This window comes from Muscardinus avellanarius, assembly GCF_963383645.1.
Source record: "Muscardinus avellanarius genome assembly, chromosome: 10".
Taxonomy (NCBI): Eukaryota; Metazoa; Chordata; class Mammalia; order Rodentia; family Gliridae; genus Muscardinus; species Muscardinus avellanarius.
In genome coordinates this window covers 62456022-62481655 of record NC_137796.1, presented here as the reverse complement: position 1 = coordinate 62481655, position 25634 = coordinate 62456022, and the positions used below count along the sequence as shown (strand labels likewise).

The window sequence follows — 25634 nt, the reverse complement described above, 5'->3', positions numbered from 1 at the left end:
CAAAAAAAATAAATTAAATTTAAAAAATTGGTCTGGAAGTATAATCCGGAGGTAGAAAAGCCCATGGGTTCCACCCCCAGTACCACAAAATAAATATGCCAATAAATAGGCCGGGCGTGGTGGCGCACGCTTGTAATCCCCGCGCTTGGGAGGCAGAGACAGGAGGATCGCGCAGGTTCGAAGCCAGCCGCGCGCGCTGGCTTAGGAGACCCTGTTTCCAAATAAGAATGTAAAAATAGGACTGGGAGTGTAGCCCGGAGGTAGAAGGGCTTCCAGGAACCCCAGTACCACCACCAAAAAAAAAAAAAAGCCAATAAATAAAAATAAAGTCTTGAGCCACCGGTGGCCGCTGTCCTGGGCAGTGCAGGGCTAGGTGGGAATTTTTCCTGACATTCTTAGCAGTGTGAACTCACAGTGACCTTTATTTTTTCCCCTTTTGTCCTGTGCCACTGGCCATGACAGGAGACCTGCGCGAGGATCCTCCTCTATCGAGGGGCCAACAAGGACGTGAAAAATAACAATGGCCAGACACCCTTCCAGGTCTGGGGCTGGTGGGCGGGGGTGATGGCTGCAGGGACCAGGAGGGGAACAACGAGGTTGGAGGGACGAGGATGGAAGAGGCGGTGGAGGGACGAGGATGGAGGGACTGGGATGGAGGGATGAGGATGGAGGGACTGGGATGGAGGGACCAGGATGGAGGGACTGGGATGGAGGGACCAGGATGGAGGGACCGGGATGGAGGGATGAGGATGGAGGGACTGGGATGGAGGGACCAGGATGGAGGGACTGGGATGGAGGGACCAGGATGGAGGGACCAGGATGGAGGAATGAGGATGGAGGGACTGGGATGGAGGGACCAGGATGGAGGGATGAGGATGGAGGAACCAGGATGGAGGGACTGGGATGGAGGGATGAGGATGGAGGGACTGGGGTGGAGGGATGAGGATGGAGGGACTGGGATGGAGGGACCAGGATGGAGGAACCAGGATGGAGGGACCAGGATGGAGGGATGAGGATGGAGGGACCAGGATGGAGGGATGAGGATGGAGGGACCAGGATGGAGGGATGAGGATGAAGGGACCAGGATGGAGGGACCGGGATGGAGGGACTGGGATGGAGGGGTGAGGATGGAGGGACCAGGATGGAGTGGGGGTGGAGGGACGAGGATGGAGGGACCCAAATGGAGGGACTGGGATGGAGGGACCAGGATGGAGGGGGGTGGAGGGATGAGGATGGAGGGACCAGGATGGAGGGGAGTAGAGGAACCAGGATGGAGTGACCAGGATGGAGGGGGCGAGTATGGAGGGGGTGGGGTAGAGTGCTGGGAGGGTGGAGAGAGATTTGAGCTGGGGAAACTCGGGGTGTTTCCTGCCCTCTCTCACCTGGGCTGTCCCTTCTCCCCAGGTGGCAGTGATTGCTGGGAATTTTGAACTGGGGGAGCTGATCCGAAATCACCGGGAACAGGATGTGGGTGAGCGAGAGGGGAGCCTGGGGCTGGCCGGGTGGGATTGAGATGAGAGTCAAGGATGCCTGAGGCATGGTGGGTGAGGCAATTCCAGTCCTCCTTTCTCATCCATCTCTATCTCTCCCTCTCCCTCTCCCTCTCCCTCTCCCTCTCCCCCCCCCCCTCTCTTTCTTTCCCTGGCCATCTCTCATCTGCCCGGCCCTGCCCTGCCTCCATCTCCCCCACCCCACCTGCCCGCCTCAGTGCCCTTTCAGGAGTCCCCCAAGTATGCAGCCCGGAGACGGGGAGCCGCGAGCTCAGGACTCACGGTGCCCCCGGCGCTGCTCCGCGCCAACAGTGACACCAGCATGGCACTACCAGACTGGATGGTGTTCTCCGCCCCGGGGGCCGCGTCCTCTGGGGCCCCCGGCCCTACCTCAGGGTCCCAGGGCCAATCTCAACCCTCGGCCCCCAGCACCAAGCTCAGCAGTGGGACCCTCCGAAGTGCCAGCAGCCCCCGCGGCGCCCGGGCCCGCTCCCCATCCCGAGGGAGGCATCCCGAGGAGGTCAAGCGGCAGCCCCGAGGACGGCCCAGGTAGGGGAGGATTTGGCCCTGGTCCCTCGGCCCCCGCCCAGCCAGATGCCCTCCCAGGCCAGCCCTGTTGCTCACTCCTGTCCCGAGAGTTGAGCCCCCCTCCTCGCAATGAGGCCGACCCTGCCTCGCTGTCCCGAGGGCAGAGGGCAGAGCCTCCTGAGCTCTCCTGAGCACCAGGTTGTAAGCAGAGCACCTGCCCCATGACAGGGCCCTGAGGCAAAGGGTCCTCAAAGGAAATGTCAGTTCTAGCCGGGTGTAGTGGCACCAGTGCTTGGGAGGCTGAGACGAGAGGCTCACAGGTTCAAGGCCAGCCTCAGCAACTTGTTTGAAAACAAAAATAAGAGAAGAAATGTCAGTTCCGGCCCTCGAGGACAGACAGGTTGGCAGGGGGAGGTGAGCAGAAAGACCAGGGAGAGGGGCAGGTGTCCAGGCTCAGGGATGTGCCCAGAGGAGGTATGAGGTCGCTGAGAGCAGAGGGGAGCATGGGTAAGTGGGCCAGCCTGGCTAGAGAAAGAGCAAGGCTGGCGTCCAGGCATGGCCTCAGGAAGCGGGAGAGGCGACAGCGCGGCGCAGGCAGGCAGAGCTTTGGACCCAGCCCAGGAGGAAGCTGGGAGCCATGGAAGGCTCGTGAACAGCAGATGACACAGTCATAGCTCAGCCTCAGGAAGCTGAATCAGGCGGTGTGTGCAGGACCGTGGGAGGGGGCACAGCCGGAAGCTGGCAGGCAGGAGCGGGCTGGGCGCATCAGCAGGCAGGAGAGGGAGCCCCCAGATGCCCTCTTCCCAGGACACCAGAGCTGGGAACCCCACTCGCCCCTCCCCCACCCCGATGCTCCATCTTCTTCCCACCCACGGACCCCTCTTCTCCCAGAGGCGCCCCCTCCCTCCACTCCCCCTGCCTCTCACACCCTCTGTGTGCGCAGCTCCAGCGGGACGCCCCGGGAAGGGCCAGCCGGGGGCACGGGGGGCTCTGGGGGCCCTGGGGGCTCCCTGGGCAGCCGAGGGAGACGGAGGAAGCTCTACTCAGCGGTACCGGGTCGCTCATTCATGGCTGTGAAGTCGTACCAGGCCCAAGCAGAGGGGGAGATCTCCCTGAGCAAGGGAGAGAAGATTAAAGGTAACGGGGCTGGGGGAAAGGAGGGTGGGAAGAGGCGGCAGGGGAGGGCGCACCTGGGAGGAGACATCACTGTGGATCCCAGCAGCGGGCAGTTCTCAGGAATATTCCATGCCCTGTGGGGACCCCAGAGAGCCACAAGTGCCCTCTGCTTTGGGAGGGCAGAGGCATCGCTGAGCGGGCAGGAGGGGGCAGAGTCCAGGAGAAGGAAGGAATGAGCATTCGTGGGACACTGACACATGGCCTCAGACTTTTGGGGGTATTGGACATTGAACCCAGGCACTCTACCTCCGAGCAACACTCCTAGCCCTATTTTGTTTTGAAACAAGTTTTCCCTGAGCTGATGAAGGTCTTGCTAAGTTATTGTGGCTGGCCTCGAACCTCCAATCCGCCTGTCCCAGCCTCCTCACGGATGATACGCATGTGCCACCATGCCTGGTAGACGTCTGGTGGCCCTTTCAGGAGGGTGTCATGACCCCTGTTGTATAGGAGAAGGTGTGAGGGTGAAGCAGTTTGTCCTGGATCACGAGGCTGAGCTGTCTTGAGCAGTCTTGGCCAGGTGCTTTCTTCTGACTGATGAGGGGGGATCTCCTTCCGGGGCTCTGGTGAGCTGGCAGGTGTGTGCGGCTGGGCTCCCTCCACAGTGACTGCTGTCATCAGGGGCCATTCTCTGGTTTGCCCGTTTTCTTCTGAAGAATGATGCCATTCCAGGGCTCCCTGTGTGTGTTTTTGGGGGTGGAGAAGCGCAGTGCAGATATGTAATTAATACCGGGCCGCTGGGAGCAGTGGCGCATGCCTGTAACCTTAGCACTTGGGAGGCTGAGACAGGAGGAGCACAGGTTTGAGACCAGCCTCAGCAACTTAGCTAGGTCCTCAACAAACTAGTAAGACTGTTTCAAAACAAAACAAAAATAGTAAAGAGGGCTAGGGGTGTAGCTGGGGCGCGCTGGTTTTGGCTTGGGAGCTGAACAATATAATGGCTGAGAGCTAGGCTGCAAGGGTTCAAATCCTGACCCCACGACTCTTAGCAGGGCAACTTTAGGCTAGTGACTTCTCTGGGCCTCCACTTCCTCATCAGTAAAATGTTTAAGAAAAGAGGGGTGGGTGTAAGTTGGAGATAGAATACCCCTGTGTTCAACTCCCCAGTACCACACACACACACACACACACACACACACACACACACACACACACGTAAAAAAGAAGAAAAGAAAAAAAGAATCACCGATAGCATTTAGAACAATGCTTTGCGCATAATAAGCGCGGTGTAAGGGCCAGCCCTAAGTGGCCCAACTATAGGCACTTAACAGAGAAAAATCCAAGCCGGGCGTGGTGGCGCAGGCCTGTAATCCCAGCATTCGGGAGGCTGAGACAGGAGGATCCTGGTTCAAGGACAGCCTCAACTACTTAGTGAGACCCTGTTTCAAAATAAAGATAAAAAATAGGGCTGGGGGTGTAGCTCGGAGGTAGAATGCCCCTGGATTACATCCCCGATACCTCAAAGAAAAAAAAAAAATCAGAAGCTGGGCGTGGTGGCGCACGCTTGTAATCCCCGCGCTTGGGAGGCTGAGACAGGAGGATCGCGCAGGTTCGAAGCCAGCCTCAGCTACTTAGTGAGGCTCTCAGCAACTTAGTGAGACCCTGTTTCCAAGTAAAATATAAAAAAAGGTCTGGGAGTATAGCCTGGAGGTAGAAAGCCTCTGGGTTCCACCCCTAGTACCACCAAAATAAAGAATAAAAATAGGGCTGGGGTGTAGCTCAGAGATAGAATGCCCCTAGGTTCCATCCCCGGTACCACACACACACACACACACACACACACACACACACACACACACACACAAATAGGACTGGGGGTGTAGCTCAGAGGTAGAACGCCCCTGGGTTCTATCCCTAGTACCACGAGAGAGAGAGAGAGAGAGAGAGAGAGAGAGAGAGAGAGCGCGCGAGCACGCGCGCTATCCAGGCCCCACTGGACCCAAAAGCAAGGTTCCTCCAAGAGGCCAACTTAGGCTGGGGCTTGAAGGATGTTTGGGGTTCAGAGTACTCAGTGGGTTGTTACTACATCTGCTTTACAGTGTGTCTCCCCATAGCCTGAGGCCACAGGTCACTGTTCTCTGGGTCACCAGGGCCCCATTTAATGGCCCAGCACACAGTTGACCCCTGTGCACATTTGCTGAATGAGTGAATGAGTGAATGAATGAATGGTCGTGTGCAGGAACTAACTGTGGGAGTAGGTGCAGCTCTGTCAAAACCAGTGAGCCTGGGAAGTGGGGGCCAGGGACCCCGAGACAGGGTGAGGGACCTTCCAGGCGGCACAGGACCAAGGCATGTCTCTCAAGCCCAAAGCTCCTCTGTGGGGAGAGGACACACTGCCCTCTGTTTTTAGATCCCCCATTTTTTATTTTATTTTTTTTTCCGGCACTGGGGATGGAACCCATGGGCATTCTACCTCTGAGCTCCACACCCCCCAAGCCCTATTTTATTCTTTATTTTGAAACAGGGTCTCACTAAGTTGCGGAGGGCCTCACTAAGCTGAGGCAGGCTGTGGACCTGGGATCCTCCTGTCTCAGCCTCCCAAGTACTGGATTTACCAGCATGTGCCACCACACTCGGTTCTTATATTCCCTTCTTTCAGTAAAAGGAACTTAATTGCCTCAGAGCTCGCCTATGCCCATGATGTTACTGAGCTTCACCACAACCCGAGGAGGAAGCGGGCCCTCTGTACTCTGGGAGTCAAAGCTCAGTGCCTTACCCAGGCTCCATGGTGCACACTCGTAATCCCATTATTAGGGAGGCTGAGGCAGGAGGATCGCAGGTTTGTGGCCAGGCGTAGCTACTTAGTGAGACCCTGTTTCAAAATAAAGAATAAAAAAAAAAATAGGGCTGGGGGGTGGAGCTCAGAGGTCAAATGTCCCTGAGTTAATTCCCAAGTACTGAAAAAAAAAAAAAAAAAGATCAGAGTCAGCAACTCAGAGAAACTCTCAACAAGACTGTTTCAAAATGAAAAGTAAAAAGAGCTAGGGTTATAGCTCAGAGATGAATGCCCCTGGGTGCAGTCCCCAGCACGAGTACACACACACATGCACACACAGACACACACACACACACGCGCGCGCACACACACACACACATACGCAACTTTTCATTGCCTTTATGGGGCCTGTGGGCCCCTGCCCTGCCCACTCTCCTTCACCCACAAGGTTCTACAGACCTCATCATTCTTTAAACGCCCCACTCCCTTTCCTATGCCAAACTCTTCCGACACACTTCTCAGCTTGTAGGATCTTCCAGGTCTCAAGCTATGTCGCTGTCCTCCAGGATCCCTGGACCCCTTGGCCGTCTAGTACACAAGCTCCCATCTGGCCTCTCTCCAGATCCCCCATCCTTTTCTCTTGAGTGCTGGCCTCAAATTCCAATCCTGCAGACCCTGGTAGCATCTCTGCTCCAGGAGCTGTCGGTTTAGAAGCCCAATGAGGGCAGGTTATACTCAATAGTGTCTTCACTGGTACTAAATAATTATTTGTCCAATGACTGATTGATTGCAAGATGTCCCAGCCAAACCTGGCAGAGGACGCAGAACTCTGGACACCCCATTTCCTGTTTTCATTGGTGACCTTGGGCTTTACCACATTTGGTCTCCCTAGATTCTCCTTGGGGAAGGAGTTTGTTCAGGGGAAAGTATCTGATAGCCCCGACTCAACTCCTACCATGTCTCTTGCCAGGTTTTTTATTTTTATTTTTATTTTTTTTGTACTGGGGATTAAACCCAGGGGCATTCTACCTCTGAGCTACAGCCCCCCAACACTTTTTAATTTAATTTAATTTTATTTTATTTGTGGGTCTGGGGATGGAACCCAGGGGCATTCGACCTCCGAACTACACCCCTGCCCTATTTTTTTTATTCTTTATTTTGAAACAGGGTCTCGCTGAGTTGCAAAGGGCCTCACTAAGTAGCTGAGGCTGTCCACGAACCACGATCCTCCCGTCTCAGCCTCCCGAATGCTGGGATTACAAGCGTGCACCACCACGCCCGGCTCCTATTTTTTATTCTTTATTTTTAACAGGTTCTCACTAAGTTGTAGAGGGCCTCACTAAGTAGCTGAGGCTGGCCGCAAACCTGAGATCCTCGGGTCTCAGCCTCCCAAATGCTGGGATTACAAGGATGTGCCACCACGCCCCACTGGACAGGGGATTTTTTTGTGTCACTTTCAGCTTTCTTGTCTATGAAATGGGAAAATATTTGTTCCTACTGGTATGGGTATAAGGATTGAGTGAGGAGCCAAGAGCCTATAGTCACTAAAGATTCTGGAGACATTCTGGTGTCCACTACTATTAGCAGTAGTGAGCCCCTCGGGTGAAAAGTCAGTGACACATTAGTGACTCAGAGCATTAGCCCTGCTGGGTGTGGCGGCACACATCTGTAATCCCAGTACTTGAGAGGCTGAGACAGGAGGATCGAAGGTTTGAGACCGGCCTCCCAGCTTAGTGAGACCTTGTTTCAAAATGAAAAATAAAATAGCTCAGAAATAAGATGTTCCTGGGTTCAGTCCCCAGCACCAAAATAAAAAAGGGGGGAGGGGAGAGAAAAAAAGATGAGCGCTGGAACACATTAGCCTGAGTTCAAATTCAGCTCTGCCCATGACTCTGAACAAAGTGTGTTAGCTTTCTGAGCCTCAGTTTCCTCATTGGTTAAAACAGGGATGATAAAAGTAGTCCCTCTGTTAGGGTTCTGGCCCAGAGCAAGTGCTAGGTAAACATCAGCTGGTCTTACCATGTATCTCTGTACTTCAACACTGGGCATGTAACAGTCAGAGGAGAAACCAACACTCAGTGGTTAGGAGGAGGGCCGGAGGTGGGGGTCCTGGTGTCTCAGCCCCAGTGTTGGTGGGGGGGCTGAGACAGGAGCATCTAAGATTTGAGGCCAGCTTCAGCAATTTAGCAAGACCCTGTTTCAAAATTTAAAAAAAAATTAAAAGGGGATGGAGATGTAGCTTGGAGGAAGAATGCCCCTGAGTTCAATCCCAGTATAAACAAACAAACAAACAAACAAACAAACAAATAAATAAATGGAGCACCACAGAAAGCTGACTCCAGTCCTGGGGGCAGGGCAGTTGGGAGAAAGAGGCAATTTTAATCTCTTCTGGAAGAGGCAAAGAGGCGGAGGGAGGGGTCTGGGGTCCGAAGACAAGAGATTAAGTAGCCTGCTGAGTTCAGGAAGTGGCAGGGGCAGGCCATTCAAGTCCACATGGTCTAGGGGGGCTGTGGCCAGTTACCAGGGGACCAGTCTGGGAGAACATGGTCCTCTTCCCCAGTGCCTCTTGATGTCCCCCTTGTAATGACATGATTTAGATCTCTTACTGTCCCCTCACCCTTCCCCAGAGGTTACTTAAGGATGCTCCGGGCCTGGTGCAGGAGGGTGTTGGGGGTCCGGGAGTAGCCTAGCAACACAGACATTTCCGTATCCCTGCTCCCCCTCCAGTGCTCAGCATCGGGGAAGGAGGCTTCTGGGAAGGCCAGGTCAAAGGTCGCGTTGGCTGGTTCCCCTCAGACTGCCTGGAAGAGGTGGCAAACCGCTCCCAGGAAGGAAAGCAAGGTAAGGAGAGATTGTTCACGTTTCCCAGTGCATCCTAGAGCCCTTTCCTTTCCCTCTCCTGGTGGGAGTGGGGTCCTGAGGGGCAGAGGGAAGCCTGGAGGGGAAGGGGGATCCTAGATTCCGATGCCAGTTTCATCCCCTGCAGAAAGCCGCAGTGACAAGGCCAAGAGGCTTTTCCGGCATTATACCGTGGGCTCCTACGACAGCTTTGATGCCCCAAGGTAAATGTCTCTATACCCTCAGGCCTCCCACTCCACACTTAAATATGCTCAACACCTCTAAGCCAGTCCTCTTCTTCATCTTCTCCTGAAATTCAAAGGGATTGGAAGGGTGGGGAGGAAACTGAGCTGTTTCAGACTACATACCCCAACCTCAAACCTTCCTTGGCAGCCACAGGAACCTCCCGGTTCTGGGCAGCCAGAGACTAATGGAGTGGTTGGGATGGGGCGGGCGGGGGGCGCTTGTGTGCGTGGCTGTTGGAGGCCCTGGTCTCCTGTGCGCCCCATCTCTGTGCAGTCACATGCAGTGGTAGTGTGTGTCCATCCCATGCCTGGCGCTGGTGGGGGAAGGCCGGGCGGGGCCAGGTGGGAGAGGGGCCCACTGACACCTCTCCCCTCCCTGGCTCTTGGCTGACTTGCTTCGGAAGCTTGATGGATGGGATTGGCCCAGGGAGGTGAGAGGGGAGGGGCGGGGAGGGAATGGGGTCAGGAGGGGAAGGACGGGGTGCTTGTGGGGTGTTTGAAGGTGTGCGTGTGCACGATCCAAGCTGAGGTCTCCAGTGCGTGAACGTGCGCATGACGCCCATCCGTGTGCATGTGTGGCCGGAAGGCCCTGAGAGGGACGTCCCTGTAGCCGTGCCCTGAACCAGAGGCTCTGTCCCACCCGGTGTATGTGGGTGCGCTTGTGTCGGTGGTGATGCTTCATTAAGCTCGTGGGCAAGCTCTGCCGGAAGCATCCATGTGTCTGTTCACACAGGCGGATAGGTGGGTCTCTGTCCACATCTGCCCTCTGTGCATGTCACTGAAAGATCGCGCATCAGGGCATGAGCGCGTGTGCATGTATTTGCAGCTGTCTGATCGATCTGGGAATCAGGACCTGAACGTGGGGGAGGGAAGGGCAGAGGAGGGGAGGACTCCAGGGCTCGGGCTCTCAGAGGGCAGAGCTGTGGGGGAAGGAGGGAGGGGCATAATTCGGTGTCTAGGAGATGACACCCTCCTCCGCCGACGCCCCAATCCAGGGAAGGGTCCCCTTGTTCGTAGCATCCTTCCATTAAATGTGTCCAAACCTATGTGTCTGTGTTCTGGCCAGTGGGGAAGGGTCGGGGTTGAGGGAGGGAAGAGAAAGGAGAACACGGTGGGGGGGGGAGAGGGCGGGCTGGGGTGCCACCCTGCGCCCCGAGGGTCCGAGGCGCTTGACCACTGTGCGTGTTCACCTGGCACGTCTCCGGCTCTGGGCACCGGGTGAGTATCAAGGTCTCCTTGCTTCAGAGATACAGCCTCTGCCCCTCGTCTCTGTCTTTGTCTCTCTGGGTCTCTGCTTGGCCTTGGTCTGGGGGCCACTTGCTCCCCCTGCCGATTGGGGGTGGCCCGGCTCTTCCTCAACTTCTCCTCTTTCCCCTCCTGCTGTCTCTGTCTCGCCAACCGCCAGCCAGCGTGTTGGGCCCCTGCCTCTCTCCCCGCTCGGCTCCTCGCGAGTGTGGTGTTCTGAGGGTCCCCTCCTCCTGCTTCCCCTCGGTCCTACCTGACCGCGATGGCCTGGGCTGTGTCGCGTGCCCTGCATCTTACGGATGATCCTCAGCATTCCTGCGGGGGCTGGGCCGCCCTGGGTGCCCCCTCCCAGTGTATGCAGCCCTCTCTCCTCTCCCTGGCTTGGGGTCCATAGCTGTCTTGTGAGCTGCGGTGTGCCTGTGTGTCCGTCCACCGGGGCTTCTCTGGGGTGAGGCAGTCTCCAGTCCAGGGGCTAGGTCTGAATGCCCTGGCCTTCCGTTCCTGCCCCTTCAAGATGGTGTTGGGGTGCGCTGTGTGCTGGTCTGTGGTGGCGGGCTGTGCGTCCCCTCCCGGGGCTCCGCTCACCCGTGTCTCTGCCCGGGAAGTGGGGCCGGTCCACGCGTCCCCGCACGCGGTTGCGAAGCATCTTGTGTGATGGTGCGCGTCCCTCTCCCCGCTCTCCCTCTCTGCACCTGCGCGGGAGGGCTCTGGAGGGGGGAGGGGGTTAGGGGGGGCAGACCGGAAGTGCCTCCCTCCCCCCGCTCCTCGCCCCTCCCCCTTCTCCCGCCAAGGGGGCCCCGCGTTCCCCTCCCAGCCCCCTCCCCGGCCCGGCCCCCTCCGCCGCCCGCCCGCCCGGCGCGGGACGCCAAGGGGTTAAGCCTCCCTCCCGCCGCCGCCTCCGGAGCTGTCCGCGGTGCTGAAGCCGGTGCCGTCCGCGGTCCTCGCGCTACCGCCGCGGCCCGACCCCCGCGCCCCGCGCCCGCGCGCCCCCCGGCATGTGAGCCCCCGGCCCTGCCCTCCCTCCCGCGGGGGGGTGCGCGCCCCCTCCCCCTCCCCCTCCCTGCGCGGGTCAGCATGAGGCGGGGCCTGGGGGCCCGGACACGGGGGTTCGGCCGAGCGGGGACGGGGACGCGGCGGCGGCGGCGGCGGCGGGGGCGGCCGGCACCGGGACCCGGGCCGGGGCCGTGGCGGCGATGGCTTTGTCTGCGGTCGACGGCGGCGGGGGTCTCGGGGGCGGCCCCGGTGGGGGCTCCCTGCCGCAGCCGCCCCCCGCGCTCTCCTCCAGCTGGCCGGCCCTGGGGCCCCGGCGGCGCAGCGTCTGGTACATCTACAGGTAACCCAGCGCGCCGCCCCCTTTCCCTGCGGCCGGCCCGGAGGCCGGGGCCGCCAGGAGGACCCTCCCCTCGCTCTGCCGCGAATCTTCCCCGGACTCACCCCCCCCCCCGCTCCCTCCCTCTCCTGTAGCCGCATCCTGATCCCAAAGCCTTTCAGACCCGGCTTCCCATCCCTTCGCCTCTCCGCTCTGCTTCCTGGGCCCCTTTCCGACCCCCCCCCCCCTGCACGCTCCTCAGCCCTAGGAATCTTTCCTCCGCCCGCCACAGGCCCTCCAAGCCAAGCCTCCCTCCTCTCCCCCCAAGACCTCCCCGCCAGGCCCTCCATATGAACCCCGCTCCTGCATTCAGAACCCACTGCCCTTCCTGTTGGCCTTAGCATCCCCATCTGTGGAGACCCCCCTGGGGAGCCACAGCGGCTCCCCCTCAGGCCCGACACCCCAGCGCCCCGTCCCTCTGGTCCCCCATCCCCGCCCCTCTTGCTGGAGTTGGCAAGTCCCCCCATTCATACCCCTGTCTCCCATTCACGGCGTCCCCTCCATCACACACGCCCCCGCCCCCGGCCTCCCCTCCCTCCTCTTTTTCCGCTGCGTGTTACTGTGCGAGCGAGCGTGTGTCAGTGTGGCTGTGTCGATGTGCCTGTGTGTGGCTGCCTGCAGCCTTAGGTGCATGTGTGTGAGGGAGATGGAGGAAGATGGGGAGACGGTGGGCTCCCAGCCCACCCCCCAGCTGTGTCCATCTGTGTGTCCCTGTGTGTCAATGTCTGTCTCTGTGTAACTTGGACCCATAGTGAGGCTGTCTGGGGACTGTGTGTGTGTGTGTGTGTGTGTGTGTGTGTGTGTGTGTGTGTGTGATGGAGTGGATCTGTCCCAGGGACTGCGGCTGTGTCTCCCAACACCCAACCTCCTCCGATGCCTGTTCCGTCCCCTCCCCCACTGGCCCCCCTTCACTGGTCCCTCGTGTGTTTCTGTCCTCGTGTGTCTCACTCCCTGCCCCCAGGGGGGGCCTGTGGGGGGGGGAGCCCTTGAGCCAGCGATTCTGCCCTCTGCCCGCGTGGGGCACGTGTGCTGCTGGGCCGCAGCCGAGCTTGTGCGCTGGGAGCCGGAGCCGCTAGTGGGTGCCTCTTCTCAGCATGGGGAAGGGGGCTGGTTCCCTGTGCAGGGACCTCTGGGCCCGCGTGGGGAGGCCCGCCTGCAAGGATGGGGACGTGGGGAGGGGCTGAGCCCCAGCTGGGACTCCATGTAGGGCAGCAGGCTCTGGGCTGTGGGATCCTGAGGGTGTGTGAGGGGCCTTCGCGTGGGGGCAGGGGGCGCACGCCGCAGTCTCCACCGTGGGGCCCAGGAACGGGAGCTGGCCGCTGAGCTCCAGAGGCCTCTCCGGGGTGCTGAGAAATGGCCTGGGGGAGATCCCAGTGCCGGCTCCTGGCAGGCAGGTAGTCCACACCACAGAGCGAGACCGGGTGGTGTGGGGTATGGAGCATGGGGGAGGGGAGGGGCCTGAGGGGGAGGGGAGGGGAGAGGGGGTGGGGAGCATGGGGGCTACTGGAGTGGGGCCAGGCACCAGGGCCTGGGGGGATGCTCTGTGCTGGGAAGAGAAATGGGGTAAGGAGCTCTGCAGAGAATGTGAAGAGGATTTGGGGGTGGGGATTTGGGCAGCTGGAGAGAGCCCTGGGAGAGGATGCAAGGAATGTAAATGAAGGCAGCTGCCAGTGAAGGGGCCCAGGGTGTGCGTGAAGTGAGCCAGGGCAAGTGGGAGGGCTTGCCAGGGCTTTCCAGGGGTGGTCAGGGAGGATGAAGAGGACCTGCTGAGGGCTTTGGGGGACACCTCGGGGTTATGAACAGAGGACCTGGGAGGGGCAGAGGTGGCAGGGCGAAGGCAAGGTCACAGACATCTGAGCAGGACACTTTGGGGCAGGGGCTGTAGGGTGTGTCTGGATAAAGTGGGAGGCAGAGGAAGAGACCCCTGGGGTGTGACTCAAGAGCCCCTAGAGGGGTGTGGGGTCAGTGCAGGTGGGATAGGGCTACTTGGGACTGCAGTGTGGTGTGAAGTGCGGAGGGGGGAAGAGGTGCCCAAGAGTAGGGGTGACGGGGTACAGAATTGCAGGGTGCCAGGGAGGGGGAGAGCGCTGCTGAGAAACTTGGGTGGGATGAAGGGGGTCATCCCTCTGTCGCTGGGGACTGGCTGAGACGGTCTTGAGAGTGGGGAGGAGAGAGGGGCCGGTATAAGATGCGGGGGGTGGGAGTTGGGAGGGAAAGATGGGGTGCTCTGGTAATCTGGGGGTCTTTGGATACTGTTGGGGGTATTATTGAGAATCCAGATTGGGGCTTGGATGCTTTTGGTAGCTCGTGTGATCTTGGCCAAGTTCTTCTGTGCCTCAGTGTCCTGATCTATAAGATGGGAACAATATCTATCAACTTTTCCAGGGTTATCTTTAGGGATCAAGGAATAAATAAACGTGAAGTGCTGGGACAGCGGTATTTAGCAATGGTCTGATGCATATTCCTGGCTGTTGTGTGGCCAGCACGGCTCAGGATGAACTGCAGGTGCTGGGGGGCAGCTCGTGGTGATCTGGGGGCAGATGTATATGTGTTCAAGGTATACGGTACCGTGTAGTGGAGGGCATTCTTACCGCAGTGAGCCAGGTATGCCTTGGGTTTTGTTGAAGAACGTTACTCACCGTATGACCTCTGGCAGATGGCTTAACCGTTCTGTGCCTCTATTTTCTCACCTGTAAAGTGGAAATGGTACTTATATCTACCTCGGATGCTGGTTGTGAGAAGGCAAGGGAACAATTTACTTGCAAAAGACTAAATACTGGCTAGCCCATATACAGCGAGAGCCTCTTGTCATATGTGAGTGTTTCTGGTGTTGCTGGGGATGGAGGATTTGGAGAAAGTTGATTTATGGGATGTAGGGATGATGGGAGGGAGAGAGAGATTCCAGGCCTGGGGGGTCAAGGTGATGGGAGGGAGGGGTGGAAGGCATGAATGAAAGAGAGATTGCTGCTGCTGCTGCTGCTGCTGCTGCTGCTGCTGCTGCTGCTGCTGCTGAGAAACAAAGGGTGAGCTGACGGGCTTCTAGGAGAGCTGGAGAGAATATGGGAGCAGCAGGGACATGGGAGACTGGAGGTAGTCGGTTTGTGGTGGTAGCCCGGATGCAGGATCAAGCAGCCCCCACCTCTGAACTCACTCCCATGACCCATCCAACTTACTTCCAGCCTTCTTACCTTCCTCCCTCCCCATCTCCCCTCACCTCCTGATTCAGTCCTCCCATAGTCTAGCAACAGCCCGTTCCATTCAGCCACACAGGGGGCCGAGCCCAGGGCTGCACATGGGATCTGAGAAAGACACGCAGGTGTGGTGTTCGCGTAGCTGCTGGACCAGGGTGAACTCTGAGCAAGGGCAGAGGCTGGGCATGTCTTTGTGCGGTGGAGCACATCAAGGCACACTAGGGAGGACGGGGAGGGACCGGCAGTACGCCTGCAGAATGGCGTTCCTACGGTATGAATGTATGGATCTCACAGTAGGAGTCGTGGGGGTCATGGGAGTGTACAGAGGCGCTGTGAGGGGTGATGCCGAAATAACGGTAGGAGCACATTAGTTATTATTGGCATGTGCTGGGATGTGTTCAGGGGGTGTGTTATGGGAATACACTGAGATCGGAGTGAGGGGGAGTTATTATTGGAGCATACTGGGATGTGCGGGGGTGTTACTGAAATATACTGGAGTATTCGTGGAGGGCTGTTTTGCTGAATCTGTGGGGGTAGGTAATTGGGGAGCACGCTTGGCTATTATTGGAGTGTGTTAACGCTGCGTGGATATTACTGGGATATACAGAGGGGGTCTGGCCATTGTTGGGATACCCTGGGAAGTTCAATAGGGACCAGGGGGAGGTGCTACAAGTACGCCCTGCCTTGCGTTCCTGATGTTAAAGGAGGCTTGTGGAGCTGCGCACGGTGGTGCACACCTGTAATCCTAATATTTGGAAGGCTGAGGCAGGAGGATTACAGGTCTGGGGCTAACCCTAGCAACTTCGTGAGACCCTCAGTATCTTAGCAAGACCCTGTTTGTTGTTGTTGTTGTTTTGTGGTACTGGAGATGGAACCCAGAGGCCTTCTACCTCTGGGCTATACTCCCAGACCTATTTTTTTAATATTTTATTTGGAAACAGGGTCTCGCTAAGTTGCTGTGAGCCTCACTAAGTAGCTGAGGCTGGCTTCGAACTTGCGCGATTCTCCTGTCTCAGCCTCCCAAGCGCGGGGATTACAAGCGTGCGCCACCACGCCCGGCTAACAAGACCCTGTTTTAAAATAAAAAATAAAACAGGAGGTGGGCTTGGTGGCGCATGCTTATAATAATCCCGGCATTTGGGAGACTGAGACAGGAGGATCGCGGTTCGTGGCCAGCCTCAGTTACTTAGTGAGGTCCTTTAGCAACTCAGTGAGACCCTGTTTCAAAACAAAGAATAAAAAATAAATAAATAAAGCTGAGGGTGTCACTCGGAGGTAGAACGCGCCTGGGTTCCATCCCCAGTACTGCAAAAATAAATAAATAAATAAATAAATAAATAAATAAATAAATAAATAAATAAATAAATAAATAAAAAACAGGTCCAGGAGTGTAGCTCAGAGGTCGAATGCCCCTGAGGCAAATGTTTGTGGCAAAGCAGAGTTTGTATTTTGGTGGTTCCTGGGGGTTCAAGGGTCTTCGGAAGGGAGTGTAACTGGACTCAGTGTGTTTGTGTATTCCTACGTCCACTCTGTGTTGGATTCTTCTGGAATGCATTTTCAATGCGTCGGGGTTTGGGGAGTGTTGTCGAAGCAAGCTTGTATAGTTGTGGGGATAAGTGCACTGGTTTCAGTTTCATCGACATTTACTGTGTATGGGGATATTAACCCGAATGTGCCAGTGGGCTTTGGTGGCTTTACTGAGGGCTGTCAGTGTATTTGTGGAGAGTTTGTATTTTATCAGGGTATATTAATGGCACGTAGGAGGTATACTTGAGATTTACCAAGGGATACAGAAGTCAGCGCGGTCCACTGGAACTTTCTGCAAAAATGGAATTTTGTTTTGTTTTGTCAGCGCTGCCCTACATGGGAGCTACGGGTCACATGTGGCCACTGGGATTGAGAAACAGAGTGTTTTTAAAATTTTTGGAGGGGGCCGGGCGCGGTGGCTCACGCTTGTAATCCCCTTGCTTGGGAGGCTGAGACAGGAGGATCGCGGTTCGTGGCCAGCCTCAGCTACTTAGTGAGGTCCTTTAGCAACTCAGTGAGACCCTGTTTCAAAACAAAGAATAAAAAATAAATAAATAAAGCTGAGGGTGTCACTCGGAGGTAGAACGTGCCTGGGTTCCATCCCCAGTACTGCAAAAGTAAATAAATAAATAAATAAATAAATAAATAAATAAATAAATAAATATAAAACAGGTCCAGGAGTGTAGCTCAGAGGTCGAATGCCCCTGAGGCAAATGTTTGTGGCAAAGCAGAGTTTGTATTTTGGTGGTTCCTGGGGGTTCAAGGGTCTTCGGAAGGGAGTGTAACTGGACCCAGTGTGTTTGTGTATTCCTGCGTCCACTGTGTGTTGGATTCTTCTGGAATGCATTTTCAATGCGTCGGGGTTTGGGGAGTGTTGTCGAAGCAAGGTTGCATAGTTGTGGGGATAAGTGCACTGGTTTCAGTTTCATCGACATTTACTGTGTATGGGGATATTAACCCGAATGTGCCAGTGGGCTTTGGTGGCTTTACTGAGGGCTGTCAGTGTATTTGTGGAGAGTTTGTATTTTATCAGGGTATATTAATGGCACGTAGGAGGTATACTTGAGATTTACCAAGGGATACAGAAGTCAGCGCGGTCCACTGGAACTTTCTGCAAAAATGGAATTTTGTTTTGTTTTGTCAGCGCTGCCCTACATGGGAGCTACGGGTCACATGTGGCCACTGGGATTGAGAAACAGAGTGTTTTTAAAATTTTTGGAGGGGGCCGGGCGCGGTGGCTCACGCTTGTAATCCCCTTGCTTGGGAGGCTGAGACAGGAGGATCGCGGTTCGTGGCCAGCCTCAGCTACTTAGCGAGGTCCTTTGCAACTCAGTGAGACCCTGTTTCTAAACAAAGAATAAAAAATAAATAAATAAAGCTGAGGGTGTCACTCGGAGGTAGAACGCGCCTGGGTTCCATCTCCAGTTCTGCAAAAATAAATAAATAAATAAATAAATAAATAAATAAATAAATAAAATAAAATAAAACAGGGCCAGGAGTGTAGCTTAGAGGTTGAATGCCCTGAGGCAAATGTTTGTGGCAAGGCGCTTGGGAGGCTTAAGAGACCCTGTTTCCAAATTTTAAAAATATAAAATATAAAATAGGTCTGGGAGTGTAGCCCGGAGGTAGAAGGTCTTCCAGGAACCCTAGTACCACCAAAAAAAAAAAAAAAAAAAATTAAAAAAAATAAGAAAATTTTTTTTTGGGGGGGAGTACTGGAGATGAAACCCAAGGGCATTCTACCTCTGAGTTATACCCACAGCTTTTTTTATTTTTTATTTCGAAACAGAATCTCACTAAGTTACTAAGGATCTCGCTGACTTGCCAAGGCTCACCTCAAACTTGCGATCCTCCCCTCTCAGCCTCCCAAGCACTGAGATTACAGGGGTGCACCACTACGCGCGGCTTCTCCTTTTTGGGGGTGGGTACTGGGGATTGAACCACTGAGCTATACTCTCAGCCCTATTTTATTTTGAAATAGGGTCTTGTGAAATTGCTGAGGGAGGGTCTTGCTAAGTTGCTGAGGCTGGCCTTGAACTTGCAATGCCCATCTCAGCCTCCCGAGTACCGGGATTATAGACATGCACTACCATGCCCAGTTTTTTTTTTTTTTTTTTAATGTTGATTAACTTTTCTAAAAATAGTCCCATGCAGCCGGTGGCCACCATATTGGACAGTGCAGAATAAGCAGTGTTCCAGTAGGCTTGGGGACCTTGGGAGGTGCTACTGTGACGCATATATATAGTAAAGGAGTTTGGAAGGGTATCATCAAAGGACCTGTGTCCTCTTGACTCAATGCGTGGTTCTAAGGGCAGGCAACAAATCCTTGGGAGCACGTGCTACGTGTCTGCACTGTGCTAACCGCGTGTTACCCCTCCGAGCTCCCCCATAATCCTATTGGGCAAGGTCTGTAATCGTCCCCCATTGTGAGTGAGGAAACCGAGGCACACGTGGCTCAAGTCCTGGACTCAAGGTCGCAGACCGGAAGTGGCCAGCAGGGACCCGAGCTCGAGGCTCTTCTCCCCAGCCCTCTGGTGCACAGTGGGCTCGGGAACTACTCGCTGAATGGATGGGTGGATGGATGAATGAGGAAGGAGTGAGTGGGAGAGAGAGAGCGCTCCGGGCTCCGAGGGGGAGGCCTGGCAGAGCTGCTGCGGCATATGCACAGGAGTGGGAGACAGACATCCCAGGAGGTGCCATGAATGGTCCCCGGAGCAGGGGCTGGGGCCCCGGGTAGCTGGGTGGGGCACCTGCTCTGAGTCTCATGATCCTTCTCCACCCCCATCCCTCCTGCCTCCCTGCCAGCGATTACATCATTAAAGAGAAGACAGTCTTGCTGCAGAAGAAGGACAGTGAGGGGTTTGGGTTCGTGCTCCGGGGGGCCAAGGGTGAGTGCCGGCCGGGGAGGGGCTGGGAGAAGGGCTCTCTGATCCAGGAAAGCAGGGTGGGGGCATTGAAGGAGGAAGGGACCCCGGCCCGCCCCCCACCCCACCCTGGGGTGCTGGTCCCTCAGCTACGGTGAGGCCTCTGTGACTTGGGTCTGAGCCCCATCCCCTGCTTGGCCTCTCCACTCTCTCCCCTCCGACCCCGCCGGCTCCTCCCTGTCTGCAGCGCAGACCCCCATCGAGGAGTTCACCCCCACCCCGGCCTTCCCGGCGCTGCAGTACCTCGAGTCAGTGGACGAGGGTGGCGTGGCATGGCGGGCTGGACTGCGAATGGGAGACTTCCTCATCGAGGTGAGTCCCAGCCACCCCCTCTTCCCTGGGACCCTGGCCGCAGGTCCCTGGGCCACTGGTTATCCAGCCCCTGGGCCTTCTCCAGCAACTCCACCTAAAGGCTCTTCTGAGCCAGTACTGTTAGTACTTAGTACTGTTGCCCCAGGACTACGGAGGCCGAGAGCGGTGGATTGCAGAGTCAAGACCGGCCTTGGCAACTTAGTGAGACCTCAGCAACTTTTTTTTACGTTTTTAAAAGCCAGATGTGATGGCACACACCTATAATCCCAGGACCTGAGAGGCTGAGATGGGAGGGTCACAGGTTCGCAGCCAGCCTCAGCAACTTAGGGAGACCCTGTTTCAGAATGAAAAATTAAAAGGGCTGTGGGTATAGCCCAGAGGCAGAACACCCCTGAGTGGTGTTTTTAAAGAAAGGCTGGGGCTTGGGAGGCAGAGACAGGAGGATCGCGCAGGTTCGAAGCCAGCTGTGCTGGCTTTAAGAGACCCTGTTTCCAAATTTTAAAAAGTATAAAATACTTCTGGGAGTGTAGCCCGAAGGTAGAAGGGCTTCCAGGAGCCCCAGTACCACCCCCCAAAAAATCCAACCCCCCCAAAAAAAAACAAAAAACAAAGAAAGGCTGGGATGTAGCTCAGAGTTAGTATGTTTCTGAGTTCAATCCCCAGTACCAAAAAAAAAAAAAAAAAAGAATATCTTACACCTGAGTGCCCTGATGCACATCTGTAATCTCAGTACTTAGGACGCTGAGGTAGGAGGATCAAGGGTTTAAGTCCAACCTCAGCAATTTAAAGAGGCCCTCATCAGCGCACGCTTGTAATCCCCGCGCTTGGGATTACAGGAGGATCGTGCAGGTTCGAAGCCAGCCTCAGCTACTTAGTGAGGCTCTCAGCAACTTAGTGAGACTTTGTTTCCAAAATAAAAAAATATAAAATAGGTCTGGGAGTATAGCCCAAAGGTAGAAAGCCTTTGGGATCCATCCCCAGTACCACAAAAAAAAAAAAAAAAAAGAGGCCCTCATCAACTTAGTGAGACCCTGTTTCAAAACAAAAAGGGCTGCCGGGCGTGGTGGCGCACGCTTGTAATCCCCGCGGTTGGGAGGCAGAGACAGGAGGATCGCGCAGGTTCGAAGCCAGCCCCGCGTGCTGGCTTAGGAGACCCTGCTTCCAAATAAAAATGTAAAAATAGGTCTGTTTCCAAATAAAAATGTAAAAATAGGTCTGGGAGTGTAGCCCGGAGGTAGAAGGGCTTCCAGGAACCCCAGTACCACCAAAAAAAAAAAAAAAAGGGCTGAGGGTGTAGCTCAAAGGTTGAGTGTCCCTGGGTTCAATCCTCAGTACCAAATAATAATATTAATAATAATAAGGATAAAGGTCCTTCTGAGCTGGATATGGTGGCACAAGCCTATAATCATGGCACTAGGAAGCTTGAGACATTCACAGACAGCCTCAGCTACTTAGTGAGGCCCTCCGCAACTTAGTGAGACCCGGTTTCAAAATAAAGAATAAAAAACAGGGCAGGGGGTGTAGCTTGGAGGTTGAATGCCTCTGGGTTCCATCCCCAGACCCGCAACATAAATAAATAAATAAATCCCAGTACCACAATAAAATAAAAATAATAATAATAATAATAAAAAGAAGCTGGGTGTGGTGGTGCCTGTAATCTCAGTACTGGGAGGCAGAGGCAGGAGGATCATAGGTCTGGAGACAGTCTCGGCAAGTAGTGAGACTCTCACCAGAGTATGGAGACCCTATTTCAAAATAAAAATAAAAATAGGTGGTGGGGTGTATAGCTCGGAGGTAGAATGCCCCTGGGTTCAACCCCCAATATAAATAAATAAATAAATAAATAAATAAATAAATAAATAATATTCTTCTGAAGCATCTTCTCCCCAGGCTGGCATCCCCCCCCCCTCACAATATCACAATCCTGGGGGACCAGGTGAGGGCAGAGGTGAATGGGTTGTGCAGAGGGCAGGGGGACTGGCTCGGGGAGAGGTGGGTGGAGGGTTGGGTCACTGGGGACAGGGCAGGGCTGGGGATTCAGTATCCAGGCGCAGCCCTCCCCTCACCTACGCCTGTGCCGCAGGTGAACGGGCAGAACGTGGTGAAGGTGGGCCACCGACAGGTGGTGAACATGATCCGCCAAGGGGGTAACACACTGATGGTGAAGGTGGTGATGGTCACCAGGCACCCGGACATGGATGAGGCCGTCCACAAGAAAGGTAGTTCTCCAGAGCCACTGTGGCCAGGCTGGGCGCCCACAGCCCCAGACCAGGACCCTCAGGAGCCCCATGGCTGGTCCCCACCACGCAAGCAAGGCCTTTCCTTCCCAAGGCCTTCAGTCATGAGCCTTCTGGGGGGAGACTGAGGCGGGGGGCTCAGCATGCTGGTGACGCTGCTTGTGGTGGTGGTAGGAGCTCCTGGAGTCTCTCCTCGGGGTCCTGATGCCTCCCACCCCCACGTCGTCTTTTCAGCACCCCAGCAGGCCAAGCGGCTCCCGCCCCCAGCCATCTCCCTGCGTTCCAAGTCTATGACCTCAGAGCTGGAGGAAATGGGTGAGCCTGTGGGGCTGCTGGGGCCGAGGGCCAGGGAGGGCCAGGGAAGGGGGCCGCATGTCCCTGGAGTCTGTTAGCGTCCAGTGATCAGGGGTCCTCGTCCTCATCCATGGCCAGACTCTGTGGCCTGCCTGTGTGTCTCCAGGAAGGGCTGTCGGTCTGAGAGCTGCCCTCGGGGCCTGTATGTGTCCTTCTTTCTGTTCTGGTTCTCTTTCCTTCCTTCTGGCCTCCCTCCATCTGTTCCACCTCACCCCAACCGCATTCTCTCCCCACCTCCCCCTAGTCCCCCTGCCCCCAGTCACAGAGGAGAGGCAGGGCTCGGTGCGCCGTCCCCCATGGCAGGGCAACTGACCGTCCCACCCCTGGGGCCCCAGGGAGGCGGGTTCCAGAGGGGCCCTGGCCTCCCCCTGACGTCCTAACTCTTGGCTCCTCTACTGCCTCTCCCCCGAGCTAGTCTCCCCCTGGAAGAAGAAGAGTGGTGAGTGGGTACAGGACTGGCGGGAGGGTCCGGGTCTCCTGATCCCGCCGGTGGACTCGCGCCTCCCCGACCCGGCCCCTCACTACCCCGTCACTTCCCGCCGGCCACGCCCACTGGCCCCACCTGCCGGCCACGCCCACTGGCCAAGCCCGCCTCCGGGGCGCCCTCGGGCTTCATCCGTACCCTTTGCCCACAGAGTACGAGCAGCAGCCTGCGCCGGTGCCCAGCATGGAGAAAAAGCGGACCGTGTATCAGATGGCTCTCAGTAAGATGACCCAGCCCTGCTCCCCGACGGATCCCCGGTTGGGGTGCCACAGCCTCGCTCCCCCTTCCTTCCACCCTCCCTCTCTGGAGGGCCCCCTATTCCCCACCTTCACCCTTTCCCATTTCTGGGGCCTGCCTCCTGGGCTGGGAGATGTCTCCATGCAGGACTTTGGGTCCCCTGGGAGGGAGGCAGGACAGCCCTTTCACAGCTCATACGAAATTCTCCAGGGGTTCCCCTCCCTCCGAGGCGCCATCGCTGTGGCAGGGGTCAGAGCAAATTGCATCTCGCTTTCTCTCCCTCTAGACAAACTGGATGAAATATTAGCGGCGGCTCAGCAAACCATCAGTGCAAGCGAGAGCCCCGGGCCTGGCGGCCTGGCGTCCCTGGGCAAGCACCGGCCCAAAGGCTTCTTTGCCACTGAGGTAGGCAGACCGGCGGGAGAGACTGCTGCTGGGCAGTCACACCTCCCTGGAGCCTCTTCCTTCCTTCTTCCCCAACCTTTCCCGACCCACTGAGCTTCATGGCGGCCCTGGAGCGGGCGCCACACTTGCTGGGTTCCCTCCTTCCCCGGCCCGGGGGCCTCCTTCTCTACCAATCCTCTCCATCCTTATTCTCTACCCCAATCTGTCCTCCTGTTCCGTGGCTCTGTTTACCATCCCTACACCTCACATTAGTCCTCCGGTCCCACCTCTTTCCAGGCCACCTCAGTAGTCTCAAGGAAGGTGAAATGATGTCACGGGCAGAGATCCCCAGCATAATAATAGATACTTGGCAGTTATTCAAATATTAATTATTAAGCCAGGCACTGCAGTGTGTGCCTGTGGCCCCAGCTACTTGGGAAGATGAAGAGGGAGGATGGCTTAAGCCTGGAAGGTTGTGACCAGCCTGGGCAGCATAGTGAGACCCTCATCTCAGAACAAGGAAGGAAGGAAGGAACGAAGGAAGGAAGGAGAGAAAGAAAGATTATTATTGTTTTCTCCTCCCCACCAGCCTTTCCCCACCTATAGTGGACGCTGATCATCTTTTGGTGGCTGTGTTTTGCATGGATTATCTTATTCATTTCTTAGAATCATCCTGTAATATATGCATACTTAGCCCATTTACAGAGAGGGAAACTGAGGCTCAAAGATAGAGCCAGGGTCTATAATACCAGTTCTTGGGAAGTTGAGACAGGAGGATTGCAGGTTCGAGGCCTATCTCAGCAACTTAGTGAAACCCCATTTCAAATAAAAAATAAAATAGGGCTGGAGTGTAGCTCAGAGGTAGACTGTTCCTGGGTTCAATCCCCAGTACCAGAGAGAGAGAGAGAGAGAGAGAGAGAGAGAGAGAGAGAGAGAGAGAGAGAGAGAAGGGGAGGGGAGGGGAGGGGAGGGGAGGGGAGGGGAGGGGAGGGGAGAGGAGAGGAGAGGGCGCCGCGCGCCAGGATTTTAACCCAGACAGTCAGGCCCCTAAACCCATGGTCCAGCCCCAGCCTTGGCTCTTCTGGTGGGACCCTGCTGGCCACTCCTTGGCTGTCCGCTCAATGGGCTATGTCTCTTGACACTAACAGCCCCTGCCCAGGCCTGCCATCACCTTCTCCCACCTCCTGGTAGCAGCCTCCAGAGGCCACCCACTGCACTGCCTGGACATTGGCACCCCCTGCTCTGTCCAGCCTCTGCCCTCTGGCCATACCCATTGCTTGGTGGTCAAGGAACCATTTACTCTAAGGCTGGGTTCTTTAGCTCTGAGAGCTGCAGTCCCCTTTGGCAGGCCAGTGTAATCTTTCTTAGAATAATTTTTATAAATGCATAAAATATTTGGTACATAAGATAAAAAAGAATCCAGTGATACCAAAATAGAGGTATCAAAATTATGAATATTAATTTCTCTCTCTTTTTTTTTTGCAATACTGGGATTGAACCCAGGGCCTTATGCATGCTAGACAAGCACTCTACCACTGAACCAAAATAGAGTATCACAATTATTATTATTATTCTCTTTCTTCAGTACTGGGACTGAACCCAGGGTCTCATGCATACTAAGCAGTGCTCTGTCACTGAATTATGTCCCCCACCTTCCCGCCAGACACAGCCTTTTTTTTTTTTTTTTTGCAATACTGGAAATTGAATCCAGGGACATTCTACCTCTGAGCTCTACCCTCAGCCCTACTTTACTTTTTATTTTGTTGCAGAGGGTCTTGCTAAGTTGCTGAGGCTATCCTCAAACTTGTCATTCTCCTGTCTCCCAATTACTGGGATGACAGGCATGTACCACCACGCCTGGCTTTCTTTTCTTTTTTTTTTTTTTCTTCTTCTTTTTTCTTAAGATAGGTGGTAGCTTGTGATTTTTAATCCCAGAATTTGGGAGGCTGAGACAGAAGGATCGCGGTTCTCAGACAGACTCAGCTACTTAGTGAGGCCCCTCTGCAACTCAGTGAGACCCGGTTTCAAAATAAAGAATAAAAAAAAAATAGGGCAGGGGGTGTCGCTCAGAGGTAGATTGCCTCTGGGTTCCATCCCCAGACCCGCAAAAAAAAAAAAAAAAAAAAAAAAAGACAGGGTAAGAACTAAGTACTCCAACTGGCCTTGAACGTTCAATCCTCCCGCCTGAGTCACTGGGATGGCAGACAGGCGCCGCGAGGCCTGGCTCAAAATATATTTAAAAAGCAAAATTTGTGATACCGTAATATTGGTCCCTTTTTGTCAACACCAGATCTGGCGGTGGATCTTAACTACTCTAATTTCAAAATCACAAGGCACATAAACACTATTTTGAGAAATGTGTACCACTGTGACGGGATAT

At 55.4% G+C, this 25634-nt stretch overlaps 1 protein-coding gene across 2 annotated transcripts in view; it reads left to right on the top strand.

The window, feature by feature from the left end:
* The window catches only part of SHANK1 (SH3 and multiple ankyrin repeat domains 1), a gene marked incomplete at both ends in the record, with an annotated part of 57520 nt that overhangs the window by 15520 nt on the left and 16366 nt on the right, over window positions 1-25634 (top strand). The window contains 14 exons of one of the 2 annotated variants that reach the window (XM_080702532.1): window positions 463-540; window positions 1405-1471; window positions 1709-2039; window positions 2962-3155; window positions 8635-8748; window positions 8894-8969; window positions 9395-9421; window positions 19128-19210; window positions 19434-19558; window positions 21642-21777; window positions 22030-22110; window positions 22565-22588; window positions 22785-22853; window positions 23157-23275. In XM_080702532.1, coding sequence (XP_080558658.1) covers window positions 463-540; window positions 1405-1471; window positions 1709-2039; window positions 2962-3155; window positions 8635-8748; window positions 8894-8969; window positions 9395-9421; window positions 19128-19210; window positions 19434-19558; window positions 21642-21777; window positions 22030-22110; window positions 22565-22588; window positions 22785-22853; window positions 23157-23275 — 1524 coding nt within the window. The remainder of the gene's footprint in view (window positions 1-462; window positions 541-1404; window positions 1472-1708; window positions 2040-2961; window positions 3156-8634; window positions 8749-8893; window positions 8970-9394; window positions 9422-19127; window positions 19211-19433; window positions 19559-21641; window positions 21778-22029; window positions 22111-22564; window positions 22589-22784; window positions 22854-23156; window positions 23276-25634) is intronic. The other variant, XM_080702533.1, reaches the window with a different exon arrangement.